Source organism: Myxocyprinus asiaticus, chromosome 2 (genome assembly GCF_019703515.2).
Source record: "Myxocyprinus asiaticus isolate MX2 ecotype Aquarium Trade chromosome 2, UBuf_Myxa_2, whole genome shotgun sequence".
Lineage (NCBI taxonomy): Eukaryota > Metazoa > Chordata > Actinopteri > Cypriniformes > Catostomidae > Myxocyprinus > Myxocyprinus asiaticus.
This window is the reverse complement of record NC_059345.1, coordinates 35,219,099-35,237,085: the sequence shown is the minus strand read 5'-3', so window position 1 is coordinate 35,237,085 and position 17,987 is coordinate 35,219,099. Positions and strand designations below refer to the sequence as shown.

The window sequence follows — 17,987 nt, the reverse complement described above, 5'->3', positions numbered from 1 at the left end:
TTGTTTGTCCGTGCTGATTGCCTCTGTTATCCAGCGCAGTTTCATCACACTTTAACTATGTTTGGCTTTCCATTCAGTTCATAACTAAATAAAACAGGATGCGCAAATATGAGGAAGGATTACAGCAAGAAAAAGATTTCGCATGCAGATGCGAGAGACTTTAAAATGTTGAGGACTATGTATTTTAACTAAATATAAAATAAATACTCCTATCTCTCGCAATCGCTCACGTGAGAGTAATTATCATGTGCCAATGGTGGATAAAAAAAAATAATAATTTGCGGACCTCCTGCTGTACCACCACAAATCCTCTTGACCTTGACATGTTGAGGACTCGACCTAATTTAGGGCTGTCAAATTTAAATTATAAATTCAAATATTTGTCAAATAAAAAAAATAAAAAAGCCCATTAAAATGCTAAAACTGTGTAATTTTGATGTATGCCAAACACTGACGATGACTTCAAATCAATCGCATTCTTGTGCTAAAAATGGCTAGCGCAACAAATAGAGTTTCAGAAAGCAGGAGTCTCTAGATGCTTTTTAAAATTCTTTTTAATTAGACAGCATCTGAAAAACAGCGCTTCTGTACGAGACACAGAATAAACAAAAACAAAGCGAAACAAAGACAAAGGGATATTTTATAGCTCCATGGTTTGAACAGCCCCTGGCCTGTGCTCATAGTCTGAGTTCAGCCAAATACCACTGCTATCTGGGAATATTGCTACCCTACATACAACTCTAATGAATAAAAAAACAATGTGGTATATCACTGATATTATAGCTTGAGTCTGGATTAGTATACTGTGAAATCAGTTCAAGCGTAACACCATGTGAACTGTCTATTGAAGCTTATTTTCTCTGTGTACGGATATGACATCAACATGCACGGGCGAATGATGTATGTATGCAATTTCCCGCGAAATCCGTCCCGACAGTTCTAAAACATAAATTATTATTATTATGGGTTTATCAAAGTGCATTTGGGTAAAGACAGGGTTTGGAAGATGGATGTTTGATGCACTCTCTCATTAATAAAATTTTGTCATTTTTTTTAACAAAAAAAAGTTATAGTGTAGCTTTAAGGTAAACATTTGAATTTAGTTTCTCTGCCCAACTGACAGCCCTAACCTAATGTCAACATTCTGCCACTTGTAGCATGTTTTTGTGAATCCATCCAATTTAATGAACACAGTAAATAGCACAGATAATGAGATCACAGTGACTTAGTGATTGTGAATTATTAGAGACATACTTTTTATGGATTTTCTCTTGTTGAATCCAAATGCCTCTAGACAGTGCAGTGAGACAGTTTAGACAATAAGCCCTTTAACTGTAACTCAATTTTAGTCACAGAGCCCTGCAGTCACTCTGTGCCCCGTTTCATTCATTTGCATGAATTCTGCTCTCAGTAGAAAGTCTAAATTGGGTTTACTACTACATAAGTGGACTGGGAGGCTAACATTCACTAAAGAATGAGAAAATATCCCCAGTAAGTCCCACCAGAAATCCACAGTTCATTGGGGTTCTTCCTATATGCCTTGACAGTCATGTCACAGACTGTAATACTGACACACTCTCTGTGTAACATGATGCATATGTGTTTTCGGATATAAGGGCGATGAACTGAATATTCTGCTTGAGTTTGACTCTGGTTGGCTGAAAAGGACCCATTTCCTTTGAAAGGCAGAGCAAGGCAAGGGAGGAAGAAGGGTAGTGTGTCCTTGTGCCGAGGGTATGAGGGGGGCGAAAGGGCTTTTTATTCACAGACCTCTCAGTTTAAGCTTCTGTGTCCCATTATTATAACCTCATTCACCTAAAAAAAAAAAAAAAAAAAAGCCACAGTCCCCACCTACACAGGAGGGGAAGACAGACCTGGAGATACTCCAATGACCCCAGGTGCAGCAAGTAGGAGCTGTTCCCACAGTGTTCAAGAGAGCACACATTGACACATCAGATTCTGATTCTGATAAATGCACACATATACACAAACTGGATGTATAAACAAACTGATTGGAGCTTAGTTGAAGGGTTTTCTTTCAGGTGCACATTGGAGCTATTCCCTCTCTATCCTCGGACACTGACCCTAACCTCATGGTACACCACAGATATTCCTTTGTGTGAGTCTGCAAAAAAGCAATGACAGGAAGTATTTGTGAGGTTTCTCTGTTGTCGGAGCCAGCAGGACTCAATGAGAAAGAATTGTCTTTTTTTTTTTTTTTTGATTCATTGTGGATTGGCACGACTGTTAGCACTGACACCATTGAAAGAAAATCATGAAAGTACAAAAACACAACAAGAAAATCAGTGGAAAATGTGATTTCAACTGGTTGATATTTCACTGATTGTGTAATTATCAATGTTGAAGATTCAACCTCGTCACACTGAGCTGTAGTGCTTATACAGGCAATGTGAGTTTGAGTCAACCCCTCAGGTAATTCCCCTGTTGATAAAGACCAGCACTGCTGGTCACCAGCTTATGTTGTGTTTTGGTTGCTGGTCCCCAAGCATGGGATGCTGGTGTCCCCAAAAGGCTTTTAAACTAGCTTAACCAGCTTCATCAGAAAGATAATGCTGGTCAACCAGCTTCACTAGCTAAGTTTTGCTGGTGAAAAGCATGGCTATGCTGATCCACCAGCTAGACCAGCACCAAAACAGCACTAACCAGCATAATCCAGCCTAGACCAGCATGGGAATACCATTCCCCCCATTATTTCCTGTTCACTCTCTACTGTAATTATGAAAAAAAACCAACAAAAAAAAAAAACACTTTTGGGAATATGGGGTGTCATAAAGAAAACTGAGGAACCAGCACCTGGAGTATACAAATGCAAGTGTGTGCATAGACAGCTGTGTTAAGCATGTGTGTGTGTTCATATGTCTCTGTGTTTTATGTATGAGGGCCACACTAAAAATCCTGCTAAGAAAAATCCCTGAACTCTGAAGCACTGATAGGACCTCTAGGGGCTTTTTCTCAAATAACCAAAACAAGAAGCACTAACACAAACATTCGGGCCGACAGGTTTGCCCTGGCTTTTGTTTCACATACTGTACATGTGTGTGTTCTGAGTACACCCTCATGAGGACTAATGATGAGTGGGGGCTCAGCTAACAAAACATGGAGCACAGAAGAAGACAAGACAGAACAAAACCAGAGAGAGAGGCACAGAAGAGTCACAATACAGTCATGAATGTTGAGCTGAGATAAAGAAAGAAAATGAGTAAAGTAGTGAGTAAGAGAGAGGGAGTAGAATGAGAGGGAAATGTGTCACACACATGCATCCTCCGAGTGAGTGAATGTCTATAACATGTCTATTGACCATTTCAAGACGGTTTGAGGAATTTACATCTTTTTGTTCCTTGAAAATTTCCTGCTAGACGCGAACTCAGACTGCATTCCAAACTGGATAAATCACTATCCGAAGGGCACTTTGAAGGGACAACAAATATCATAGTCATTCTGAAAGATCACTTCAAACTGAATTTCCAATTAAAATGACTTAAAAGTGAGTTCTGAATTGCCCTTATTTTTGAGCCCCACACCTTTTAGCCTTTCAAAGCTCTCACAGTGGATGGTAAAGTCTGCAAAGGGAATAGGGCATAGGGATCATCACTTCTGAATGGAACACACCCTCATTCAAAATAACAGTGGGAGGTGCTTCATTCATAGTGACTTTAACACGATTGGCGTTACTAACATTAACACGATTGTCAAAATGCCATTATTAAAATGTAGACCAAGTTGTTTGGTGTCTGGATGCTCCCTGAATGCCTTGAACAAACGGAAATTAAAGAGTTTAGATCTCCGAAAAAACAAAGTCAAACGGACATATGATCTGCGTGAGTGAAGCGAGACAGCTGGATGGATACGAGCAGTAATAACAGCTGTAGCACACATCTTATCTCTGGTAGGTGAACAAAATTTATACCAACTAACTGTAAGTTTGAGAGGTAGAGCTCTAAAAGTGAGTATCGCTCCAATTATAATGAATGAAGCGGCATAAGTCATTTACTTTTACATTTGTCATTTAGCAGATGCTTTTATCCAGAAGAAAGAGACAAAAGTATTTTTATCATTAGAAAAGATATCCTTACCTTATCCATAGGTTAAGTACACAACGTTTTAATTCATTTGTTATTTTGTACTTCCTTAAAATGGTCTATACACAGATCAATGTGTGTCTGAAAACTAGGGGTGTGTAATACCAACTGAAGTGATGAACTAAGAGAAATTTGTCAACAAATATATATTCTGAGTAGCACTTCTATTGTGATTCCAAAAAATTGCGGTGCAAAATATCTTTGGATGCCAATCACTTTACGTTCAGGCACCATGGGCTAGACAGAAGTGAGGAAGAAGGCAGATTAGCTGCCGGTCCCTTAAATCCTCCAGATTTGCTTATATCACCCAGCCCACTCCATCTTTTCTGTATCGTTATTTTCCTTTTCTTTCTCATTTCTAAAAATGAAGGGAAATTTTAAACACTCACACATGCATCCTGTTGAATGCTCTGTAGGATGTGTTTAGCAGGCACCAGGAAGTCAATGAGGTAGCGTAGCCCGTCCCCACGGTATGTCCTCTCAACCACGTCTAGCACCTGGCACAGCACAGTAGCCGCAGTGGCCTCGAATGGAGGGTAGAGAGCGGAGAGAGTGCTTTGGATACAGCTGTCCAGAGATTCAGAGTCCTATATAGAAACAAACAACACCATCAGTGGAAGCGGTAGACATTAACAAGACCATCAGACCATTAACCATATATTCATTTAAGACCCAAGCACTGTGAAATATCTAAACAGTATTTTATTGCCTCGTCAAATTTTATCGTCAATTATTTTTTTGTTATTGATACACCGTTATGAGCATGCTACAAGACTTCAGTTAGGCCACATGTCCTCAGAACTGCATGAAACACAATATGCTTGTTCATCACATCTGATGAACATATACACTGAAAGACTTAAGAAATAGTTCACCCAAAAATACAAATTTGCTGATAATTTACTCACACTCAGGCAATCCAAGATGTATCTGAGTTTCTTTCTCTTTAAACGATGCAAGTGAATGTACTCCATTTTTTGACGGTCCAAAATGCATATTTAGGGTGCATCAAAATAATCCACACGACTCCAGTCGACAAATAAAGTTCTTCTGAACCCAAACGACTGATCATTTTTAGAAACAAAACAATACTTATATATTTTTAACTACAAATGTTCACTTCTGTACATCTGTGATGTGCGTTCATGAGAGGGATGACATAAGCTCGTTGGTATGGTCATACATCACGTGGAGGAGGAGGCAGGAATTCACAATGTAAACAATACAAATTTTCTACTGCATATATGTTGCTTTTAAATCATCATAGAGTGGTTAAAACAGCTCTTTTTTACTGTTCTAGTGTGAATTCTACTCATAGAATGAGGCATAAAGTCATTGATAACACATTTTAATGTCACATTAGTTAAGGTTTTACTGAGCGTCCTCATATTTAAATGCTGCTCTAAATGCCTCCAACAGCGGTGTGGCCGGTGTCTGAATGTTCACAAAAAGCATACAGTTGCTCGGCTGTTTAGAACACCTACTGACCCTGAATGAAGAAGTAATTCACCACAAGTATATCAGGGCCTTTAGAAAGTGAACCACCCAGGCCTGGTCTTGTCTGTCAAAAGTCAGACAAAGCTTTTTTCTGCAATGTCAACACGTGTCTTGAAAGTAGCTGATCTGCGTTCCTGGTGGTCTCTGTGATGGGCTTTTCGCTCTGAGAAGCTCAGAAGAGCACATGGACCGGCAGTGAAACCTGAGTCTTGCAGCCAGTGCAGGCCCGGGGACCAACCAAAAAGCTGCTAAAAATATCAGCTGCTCCAACCGCACTTTAAGGGATAGGCTTCTAGTGAATTCTACTCTATTCTAGTCTGTTGGCTCTTCCAAGCGATCACTATGTCTGCCATTCACACTTTTGTGGTTGAGCTTGTGTGTGTCAGTGTTGTTCAAAGTCATCTTGTCTCATACTGAAGGCACAATACACCCACTCAGCTCTTTTTATTCTTTTCAAATATCATTAACCATGTAGCTCTATATTCACTTTCTCTCAACATATAATGAGGTTTTATCAATTCATGTGTTTCAGAACACCACAGCTCTAATGATCCACTAGTGTTTCCAAATTTTACAACTGCACTGAAAGCAGCTCTGCCCTACTAATAATTCACCCACTGGGTGTCAGGCTCTTTTCTCATCACGTATTTACTTACACTACCACTTATGGTCTAACAACACTACTAAGGTTACTAAAGATCAGAAGTACAGTAAACCATATCCAGTATCTGAGGCCAGGGGAGTGGCTGAGGGATAGATAACTGTTGATAGTCCGAGTAAGATAGGCTTACCTGTATGTGAGTGTACATGTGTGATCACCTATGTGAGTACAAATGTGTATGTAGGCTACATGTGTCTCAAATACATCCATGGGTAAGACCGTAGTGATAGCAGAACTAGGAACAACAACAAGGCCATGAATAAAATGTAGCTAGATGTTTAGGCTATATTGAGAGAGAAAAAAGACGGAGAACATGGGAACGAACAGACTGAAAAACAACATGGCACAGCTGCGAGCAAGGCTATCCAACAGGTGCACTCTGCTTAGGTATTTTAATTCCACCAGCACAAAACAGAGGATGAGAGAACAGAGATATAATGTAGGAGGAATGAGAAAGACTTTTCTGTACACAAAACATTTACTGATACAAAAAAAGGAAGCACCATAGAGGCTACCTGTCTACATGCGTGTTTAGAGAGAGGATTAAATGAGCCAGATACAGCATAAAGGTAGGGCATGGATCAAAGGCAACAGACCTACATCAGTATAGATTACATTGGTCTCAGCCTCAGACAGAAAGTACCATCCGATCATATTGCGCACAAAAATGGCAAGAGCTGGCTGAAATTAGAAGCTCCAGTCTGATTGGCTGGCTGCTACACAACTTCTTGGAGTCTGGCTGCACAGGTTTGAAGGGCCATTCACACAGAAAATGTTTGTGCTTTAGAAACAACTTGATGGATTGTCACAGAACTGAACAGCACATTAGTTCCAATGCACTGTTGTTATGTACACACTCAATGCACTCAAGAGACTTATCCCAGATTCATCTAATTCGTCCACTGTGTTAGAACTGACAATGATCCTGCAAGAACAGCCAAAGACGTCCGTCTTGCCGCATACATACCTAGACCCTAGTGCAGAAGGAAAGAAAGAAAGTGTCCTGCGTGAACGGCCCTTAAGTTGTATTTACATGTTACCAGGCACATTTTCTTTTGAATTCTTTGCAACCTTTCTCTGAGACTGTTGCGTCATTATTTGAATGAGCTGCTGCAAAGTAGTCCATCATTATAGTATCCATTTCAGGTTTATCTGCTCCTTAACATCATGTAAAGATAAGAAATATGGTTGGTCACTTTTGTGGATGTTTCTTTGGCAGAATAAACTACCACACACTGTATTGAGCATCAGCGTGATTTGTAGTAGTCAAGCTACAGTCTTTATCTGCCTGTCCAAGTATACATGACCCAATGTGTAATTGAATATTTCATAGAAGGACATCAGCTGAGGAAGTGTTCAATACACAAGGTGCTTCATCTCTGTCTTTCTGAGCATGCACACAACACAGAGGCCAATTGTGGTCCGATTAACATGTACAGCCTAAATGCTGGAAGAAGCAAAACCAGCTACAATCACATTTTTGTTTTAGCCTGAATGAAATCAAACTTTTATTGTGCATGTAAAAGTACTGACAGTCAACAGTAGGCTATGAAGTAGGGGTGTAATTCTCCAGTTTCATCACGATACGATCTTATATCAATTCTCTTAGCCAGTGATCCTATGTTTGCCAATATCTCAATGTCTGCCACAATACGATTTCAATGCAATTCAGGGGCCTGCGATATTACGATATTTTTTGCTATATTTTACACAATTAATTAGATTTTTTTTCATCTCGCAAATGCAACCAAAATGTAATTTGAATATTTTATTGAGTAATCTAAAAGGTGCAAATCCAGTTTACACATTGGGACATCCACAACAAAAGGTATTTCAGTTGATGAAAATAATAATACAGAATAATAAATAATATTAAAAAAAAATAAAAACTATACATTTGATCAGTCGTTAGATGGCAGCTCATTGCCTTGTGGAATGAGGTAAACACTACAATGACAATTTCATCTCTACAACAGACAAGCAAGTCTTTCAATCCAAAATATTTACATACCCATGACAGGAGAGTATGTTGCTATCCATGTTTTTTCTTGGCTACAACTTCCTCAGTTCTTTTGAAAAATTCTGTTACAATTTACTGTGATAACTGTTAGTAAGGGGGTTGATGTAAAGATGTGAAAAGTCTTTTAACTGATGCTGGTGTTTTCTCTTTCCATCGTCAGCGCTAGGGCTGTGTCGATACAATCAAATATCAATATATCCTGATACTTTTTCTCACAATATTGTATCGATACTTAGATACATATATCGTGATATATATATTGTGATATCTTCAGTGCAGTCAGAGACACTTCTATGAGGCACGAAAGAGACTGAAACTGATCCTGCAGGATTCACGTTTTTTCCCACGGACATGCTGGACCTCTCCACACGTTTGGATCAAGGGCCGGGCAAAAATATTGATTTTCAACCTAATCTTCATTTGTACAATCCTCAATTCTTAAAATGCCAAGATCGCTTTTTCTTTCTATCTGCAAAGTCCCTGCCACAGGTCATAAAAAAGGCAGTACCGTTTTAATTTGTAAATGGTACAAATTAGTCATGAAAACAACAAACTGTAAGTAAGTAAAGCTTTCCAATGATTTTTCCAATGATTTTCAGATGTTAAATTCATTAACAATTAACAGCCAGGTAGAGGGAGACGGAGCACACATTAGCATCTCTCAGCTGGAAGTGTTATTCACTTGACCATCGAGACTCCCTGCTGACTTAATGGTTTGAAGAATTGAAAAAACACATCCAGCATGCTTGAAATTATCACTGGCTGTGGGTGGGTCTGGTACATGTCACCAAGGCAGTAACCAATGAGTGCAGTTTATGTATAAAAGAGTGTTTTTTTCCCCTAGAGGATGGTAGCGATTTTTTAATCTGCAGAAAAAGCATGGTGTCTGGAAAGCGCTTGTGGACGGTGTATTTGGAAGAGAAGCTTATTGCTCTTTGGAGTCAACAAGTATGTTTATATGACATATCCAATGTCATATCATGAGAGACCATTAAAATAAAAGCATTTCTGCTGCCCAGATGACAATAAATGCATGACAATAAAAGTGTAAAACATTTTACATTTAGTACTTGGGTCTTATATTATTTTACATAACATAAATATAAGCTTAATATTTGTAAACAGCTTTAGATTATATAAATATATTGTAGAATACAGTACATTCCTATAACATTATGTGAAAATATACATATATAACAAGTTTATACTTTTGTTTTATTTTAGTTCATGGTACTTTAATATACTTTTGAATAGTTAACTTTCTACCAAATGACACACTTTTGTTGCCCAGCTCTTTGCACAATGTGACAATAAATGTGTGAAAGAAAAGGATGCTATTTATTTTTGCTATGTGTTCTTAATAGAACATGTCTTTAACAAACAACCTAACAGCAGATGCTGCAGACTCTTGAAGTAATATTGTAAAATACCTGTGTATTCAAAAGCTTCAGGTTGATGTCTGCGAAAATGGGGCATGGCATTGAAGCATTGAGAAAAGTCAAAGGCAGTTGTTAAGTGTGACACCTTCCCTCCTATTTTATCCGGTAAGTGTGACAGGCTCACTGACTAGGAGGGAAAGATCATTAACAAAAGTCACGAAGTGTGACACCCCCCACCCAAATCAAGTTGCTCCGAGTCTGCTAATGTGGCGCCAGCTTAAGGACATCATGTCTTTCAAACTAACTGCTGTAGTTTGTGCGTATGTCTTCATGGCGGACATGCTGTGCCATACTGTTTTCAGTGCTGGGAACTGAGATTTACCCCCAGAGAATTCGACCATTTTAAATAATACAATACACACACGTACACAAATAGAGAATTAAAGAGTGACTATTTCCTGAGCCTTTCATTAGCTCAGATCAGTATGTGTTTGTATCTTATGCTGCTGCTAATTCTTATGCACTGATCAATGGAGCTCTCAGAACACACTTCAGTCCTTGTAGTCTCTCTCTCTCCTGCTCTATTCTCCTTCTCATCCCCCACCTCCCTTGTTTTCTCTCTCTTTCCCTCTTCCTCTCCCCTAGGGCTGGGCGATATGATGATATATATCGTGGCAGCAATATAAAGTGTCAATTGATAGAGATTTTGCTATATTGTGTATATCATGATATGTAAATATCCATGTGTGCAGTGTGGGCTTATTTATCAGTGAGCAGGGCTTCACCTGAGACTTAGAGAATTGAGAAACATGGACGGATTTTTCGGCATTGAAAACTTTTCTGCGGCTACCCAAGCAAATTTAATTATCTTCATCTAGCCTTTGGCACTACAAAGGCTCTAAATATTCTTCTCATCTGACACGCAAATGTTTCGCATGACTGTGGTGTGCGCGGTCTCTAGAGCGTCATAGTGCCCGCAAGTCCAGGTGGCTTTCCGATATTTGTGCTCCAGAGACAGGAGAGCTCAGAGCGGGATCACTCGCGCAACTCAATTATTTCTGACCCAGGAAAACCCCAAGTTGATAAAGAAATCTCCGCAGAGCGGGACAACTCCCAAACAGGTCAATAAAATGAAGAGGAGCTTGTTATTAAAATGCGTGAGGTATCTGTGGTGTGGGTTCACAAAAGCAGACACAGAAAATAAACATTTTATCTGCAAATTATTTCGCATGACAATAATCACTCATATAACAAGCTATCTGTTTTATCACCTCAAAATGAAGCATGCAAAAAAATATTATGAAAGCCAAAAGATGAACACAGAACTAATTCAGTCCTTTATTTATTTACTGGAAGAAGAGATGTTTATTTGATATTTATTTTCTTCAAGAAGAGTTTCTTTTCATTGGATCTTTTTTTAAACTTTAAGTTTTATTTTCTTTGTCGCATTACTTTGAGAAGATCTTATAACTTTCCTCAAGAAACTTATTATAGGAATATTAATATTGGTCAACAACATTTCAAACTGAAATGTGGCATACTGTGAAATTTAGCATTTTGGTAAGATTGATTTTTGAAAACAAGTTGATTTTTATTTACTTACCTATTTTGACATTGTCTTGTTCCAAATAAAGAGAAAGTAGTTTTAATTTATAAAGTATTTAATTCACTGACTGGAATTCCAAAAATAGGCATTACAATATGGTTATTTAAAATACTGTATAAACCAATTTTCATTGATTTTCAAGAAAACTTTTATTATATCGTGATATGCTGTATATCGTTATCATGATATAAAATTACTCCTATCGTGATAAAAGATTCTGGTCATATCGCCCACCCCTACTCTCTCCTACACTGAAAACATTTCCATATGCTGTGGCATTGATAAACTGCATCCATTAATATTAGTGCTTTGGAAGGTTGAAACCCATTTGAGAAATCCAGATCACATGATACAAATCTCAATTCCACAATCTGCAGCGTTTGATGTAAAAGCTTATGTTAAGAATTTTTAAACAGCATCTACATGCCTAAATGTTCATCATTTCAGATATAAGGAGTACAATCTAATGGCCCACTTCAAGAGTAAACAAATTCCTTCTTGCTGAATCTACATTGGTTTGAGACATGGAGAAATGTGTCTTTCAATTCAGCTATGTGCCACAAAAACAAGAGAGAAGAGCCTCAAGAACCAGAGCTGAAGAATTTGCAACCAATTATGTCCATCATTAAGCAGAGAATTTGAGATGAGTGAAGGGTTTTTTGGTTGTTTTTTTTTTCAGTCTGGCAGCGGGACAGCCTTCAAAAGCAGAAAGAGGGGATTTCCTCTCAAACAGTTCCGGCCGAGGTGCCAAGAACACATCAATCAAAGAGCAATCTCTGGGGTTTGGGGAAAAGCTCTCTTGAGGCCACCAAAATCCCATCGTCTCTCTCTCTGCTGAATAATGCATAACATCATTAGGATCTCCCATTCAAACCCACACGGCAACACACCACCCATCACCAAGAGTAAAAAGTAATATCACTTTCCAAGAGCTGTCACTCCAACTAAAACATGACTGCAATCATGGGATGAACAGTGGCAGAGCATGAAAGAAAGATGTTGATTAGAGGAGGCTGTGGTATGTCATCGTGACTAACGTTCAGTCGTGAGTCTGACATGTAGTGCCTGTAGTGTGTTCTACACTTTACGGTCTCTGACCCAGGAAGGAAGACGAATCAATGCAGGCTTCCTCTCTCAAACAGTGCAAAAACATTTTCAAGAGAAAGTCACATATTCAGCATTACTTCTACATTTTTTACCTTTTAAAGGTAAGATACATCTTTTCCTCAGTGTCTGTGAGCCGAATATGGAGACCCTAGAAGGGCCCAGTCAAAGTGGAGAGGGATTTACGGTTAGCTTGCAGCAGACCACACAACCTGCCATCCTTCCCCCCCACCCCTCTTTCACTCATCTTGCTCGTTTCTCTCAGGCATTAGTTGGGGAGATTTGGGTCTACAATAGCATCATTCTGCAAAGGTTTGTAGTCATGCCTACGGGAAAAACACTTTGCCTCATCATGAGCTTGTGCATGTGTGCCATGCCTCGCTTTCTCATAGGAATAGCCTATGCTGTAGTTTTTTTTCCTATACTGAGCATTTGCAGTCAGACTTGTTCTTCACTGCAGTGAGACCTCATAGAACACAAAACTGCCTTTGTATTGATTCCCTATTTTTATTTTTTTATTTTTTTATAATATACAATCTTTGCCTAAATGCTAAATTTAACCATATCCCAGAATGTGATAAACCATCTAATAATGTCTGTGTCTGGGCTGTTGCTGTCTGCTAGGAGGAGTGTGTTATTTATGGCATGGGTGCTTTTCACTAATGATAATCATGACATACAGCTTTGTTAAATCAAGCCGGCCTCCTTTTAAGACAGCAGCTTGGCTTTCAGCTGGACAATATTAGATTACTTAAATAAAGCGTCTTTTTGGGTCACACTCTTACCAGTAAATAATCAATTGCAACTGTCCCAAGGGAGTGAAGAAACCCTCTGCTAACTGTTTTATACCTTGTTTTAACCCTCTACAATTGAAAGACACAAACGCTTTAGAAAATTTTAAATTAGCAGAGTGTAACATAGGATGGTGTTCATGTACACTGGTGTGGTATTGCGTAGGTTAGTGGTTGAACACATGCTGGGAATGTGAGATGTTCAGACTTGTTTTTAAAAACTGCACAAAAATGTCATCTGATGAATATAGTGTAGGGCTCCTCCTGGAATGGCTTCAGGGTCTGGAATTCATTTCTATAAATGGGGGGAAATTCCCCCCCTTACATAGCTCAATGGGGGGGGGGGGGTTTAAGCACGTTGGGGGCAACTTTTTGTCAATTCTTACCTAGTTTTATTTAGATGGACAGCCTTGTTCATTACAAACAGGGGCTCTGGTTTTATCGCATCGCTTGCTTACAGAGATGCGGTGTAACGGCATTTGCATGTCGAATTAACAGGTTTATTAAGGTTAGTACATCTGTAACATCTTAAGTACAGTAAATATGCGCTTCCTCACTGTGCGCTCACACTGAAATCCAGCAGCACGAGAGAGAGAGAGAGAGAGAGAGAGAAACGCAATAGAGCTGATTTACTCGTGCAGATTCTGGAATTACAGTTTGATTCAAAGGCAAGATTATTGATTAGATTTGTTCATCTGAATGGATTGGTTTACTAATTGTCAACTACATGTTGAAGTGTACAAAAATGTATGGGAATTCCTCGCATTATGAACGTAAAACAAGCAGGTGTGATTCAAATTGTGTGCAATACCCACAATCCCACGCCAAATTTCAGAGCTTAACTGTATAGGTTACTGCAGTGGCTATTGCTTGAAGACTACATGTGAAGCACGGCTTTCCCTAAAATTTTATCAGAAATGGGGCAATGACGAGTTTAATTTATGTACAATTTATTTATATAAATTACATATTACTCTGTGCATTTAAAAAATTTTGTGAATAAATGTAAAATATCACACATCACTTCTACGCTTTTCTTTCAAATAACGTAATCTGCTTTTTCTACACAAATATTTCCAAGACAGTGGACACCCGGCCTATAGAGCCCTATTAAAGTAATGCTTCAATAGGAGTCTATGGCAGATACCTGTACCATCAGGTTTCAGGTGAGTAGATTCATGAGTTCTATTTGCATTGGATCTGCATCTGATTACTGGACATATGGCTTTCAATCAATGAATTTTTGTCCCGCCTAGAAGCCCAGCTTCTCTATATGATGATCTGTGAGACTTCGCAACAAATTGAAATAATTGAAACAGTGATTTACGCAATTGACAGCTTATGAAATGTAAAAGTAGGGATGTCACGGTTTGAGTTTTTTATGGTTAGATGTCCATCTGAGAAAGAAACTAAGGCAAAAAAAGTAATATCATATCACAACTGAACATGTTAGTAGACGCATTTCTTAGGGATATATGGATACAAAGCGTGTTTCATAGGGATATATGGAAGATAAGCACGTTTCTTAGGGATATATGGATGCGAAGCGTGTTTCATAGGGATATATGGACGCCAAGCACAGCCCTACAGTAGGAAAATGGATATATACACAACAAATAAATAGTAGGTCTATAATAAGAGACGTTCCAACATGGGGGACAACATCGCTTATGCGCATCCTATGCACAGAATGATGAGAGTTTGGGTGTAGCCAAAATATAACATAAATTGAAAGTTCACGTTCAGTCGGTGATACCTGGCCAAGCACCACGTGGACCCCATTTGTAACCATAGTAACAGCTGTTCTAACCACCCAAGGCACAAGCATTAGAGATTGTCACATTTGGGTTTACACTACACTCTTTTATATTATACATTTATTTATTATATATATAATATTTTTGCCACTTGTAAATAAATAAACATTTTTTTTTACAGTGAAACACTGGTACACTGATTTACAGTGAAAATTCAGCATGGTTAACAGTGAAACCGTATAAATCACAACATCCCTATGTAAAAGCACCTCTGTAGAGCACAAATTGTTCGGCGGCTCGGAGATGTGCACTTATTTGCAATCTAGCATAACACATTTAGCCATTTCAGCATTCATGATCAGATATTTTGCCTTTTTTGTTGCAAAAACAGATGTGAGCTTTAATTAATCGTTTTCATTGAGAAATTTCACTGTTTGAATAGTAGTTTGAGCAGCTTTTGGGAGATGTGTCTGTGGCCACCACTGCTGTACAGATAATATAATTTATAAAAAATGTAAGACAATGTGATTGAGAGGAATAAAAGAGACCTTGTTCTTTGAACTGCATTAGCGTAAAACTGCAGCTGAGCTCTAACAGATGTGTAAGGTAATAAGAGACAGTCAAATGTGCACATGCATTACACACACTCTCTCTCTCTCTCACACACACACACACACACACACACACAGCCTTTGTGAGACAGTATACGGCAGGGCAGAACACTGGGGATTTGACCTTTTAACTCAGCACAAGTGACAGAATGAACCAGCTGTCAATTAGGGTGACTAGGGCTAAAGAGAGAAACGAAAGCCCCAACCCTAAAGAGTGACAAAATATTTCCAGTGTTTGTCCTGTCTAAGCTGATCAGGTGACCATGCAATTGTGCGAGAGGGTGGCACAGAACTTTAGTGGGTGGAAACTGTGGCAGTGTTCAATATGATGGCGGCATGTCAGTCAGTGGGGAATTAGAACAACAAAAGTTACCTATAACCCCCCAACCCTCGACTCACTCTCTCTCCACCCCCTCAACACAGACATTTTCCCAATCCATAAATTCAAACAGGCTGATAAGAATAAGGTTCAGGATATGGGAACATTTTGGATCTACCCACTTCCCAAAGAGATGACACAGCTGTTACTCCCAAACATCTCCCTGAATGCTCAGTTACCACATCAAAAGGTCCACCCAATACTGCTGACTTCACTCACAGATCACTGATGGGGTCAAACATGCCTGGAACACCTTTCAAGTGCTCAAATATAGTATCCAAGAAGAACAACACATTCAGGAAATATTTATCGACCGGCTCAGTTGATAAATGGTACCTGTATAGCCCTTTTTCTACGAAAATGGGTCCCCAGAGAGATCATTTTCCTTTAGAGAACAGGAAAAGGGTTCAGAGAGATGAGCTGAAAGAGTAAATGTGGCTATGTTCAATTGTGACTGTCAGCAGTCTTTCATTTAGACTATTGCATGATATTTGCAGACAGGGCTCAAATTTTGGGATGATACTTCATATTTTGTTTACAGAAGATTCACACTTACGTCTCAGTTAAACAAAGATTGAAAACAAGTCAGAGAAGTTAAACATCAGATATACAATGGCAGCCAAAAGTTTGGAATAATGTACAGATTTTGCTGTTTTGGAAGGAAATTGGTACTTTAATTCACCAAAGTGGCATTCAACTGATCACAAAGTGTAGTCAGGACATTACTGATGTAAAAAAAACAGCACCATCACTATTTGAAAAAAGACATTTTTGATCAAATCTAGACAGGCCCCATTTCCAGTGTAGGGCTTTACTGGTTGTTTAGATCAGTGTTACTATCAGAAGGAATTAATAATTATTTCTGTAGTTATTAATTAATATTTAAATTAATCAATTGAATCTAACTCATTAAAACCTCATATGGGGCTCCAGTAAATGTAGTGTGCTACACTAAGGAGCAAGTTTGGTTATTAGCAATAATTAATAATTATCAAAGATAATTATTAAAATCAATAGAACATTGATGAGAATCAATGTTAGCTTTTTTTTAATCCTTTAAATCAACAATTATCAAAGATAATCGTTAATTGTTAACATCGATGAAACATTAATTAAAATTAACACTAGCTTATTGATCATTCAAATTCAACAATCAAAGATAATTATCAATTATCAAAAATCAATAGAATATTAATAAGGATTAACATTGACGGGACACCACCCTGAAATCAGGGACTAATAACCAGATAGTAAAACAGTCTCAATATTAGATTGTCTTCTTAGGAAAATCGACATCCGAAGAATATCGATTTTCCGGAAAAAAAAAAAAAGGATGAATGAAGGTTTGAATCTGAGCACTGACATCCCGTCAGCATGACACAGGCATATGCAAAACAAACCAAAACACTTCTCTTTGTAATATAAACAAAGTTTATTTATGCAGTAATATCAATTAATAATTAATACAATGCAGTCAATAAACTTCCGACTTACAACTACAAACTAAACATTGATATGATTAGATATGGAAATAAAAATAATCCTATAACACATAAGGTGTGTGTGTGAGACAGTGTGTGTGTGTGTGTGTGTGTAAGGAGGGACGCGCACAAAATGGCGGACGTGACTCTCGTGGAGAGTATGTCACGTGAGACTTCTGGCCAGGGAATATGACCACGAATGGGGGCAGAGGGGAACCAATCAATGGCGACTGGCGTCTATCAGTTACCGCGTATATCCGCTTGTACGATAGCTTAGGGACAAAGCTGGGCTTTAGCATTTAAGCTATCTACGAGCCAAAATGTGTGCCAGAATGTTTGTGAGGGGGTCATGTGCCTGCGTGTGTGTGTGTGTGTGTCTGTGTGTGGTTAGTACAAGAGAGAGAGAGAGAAGTGACAGCCCTAAAGCCGATTTCACGATCGTGGGAGAGAAAGCAACTGTTAGTTCATCGCTCAGAGACGCGGTGGACGGCTTGTAAACAGTCCCGCGTACTTTGACTATTTAATGGATGAACTCAGTTTACCTGTCTCACCTGCGATGGCGAAATTGCACAACAGTCCAATTTGGTTGGACCACAATACA

At 38.6% G+C, this 17,987-nt stretch overlaps 1 protein-coding gene and 1 long non-coding RNA gene across 3 annotated transcripts in view; one reads left to right on the top strand and one right to left on the bottom strand.

Annotated features, from left to right (window-relative positions):
* The window catches only part of LOC127416223 (uncharacterized), a 102,096-nt gene that overhangs the window by 17,132 nt on the left and 66,977 nt on the right, over positions 1 to 17,987 (top strand). The gene's annotated exons all lie outside the window — the stretch shown is intronic.
* The window catches only part of LOC127416075 (uncharacterized), a 113,766-nt gene that overhangs the window by 78,943 nt on the left and 16,836 nt on the right, over positions 1 to 17,987 (bottom strand). For both annotated transcript variants that reach the window (XM_051655198.1, XM_051655205.1), the window contains exon 2: positions 4,490 to 4,687. In XM_051655198.1, coding sequence (XP_051511158.1) covers positions 4,490 to 4,687 — 198 coding nt within the window. The remainder of the gene's footprint in view (positions 1 to 4,489; positions 4,688 to 17,987) is intronic.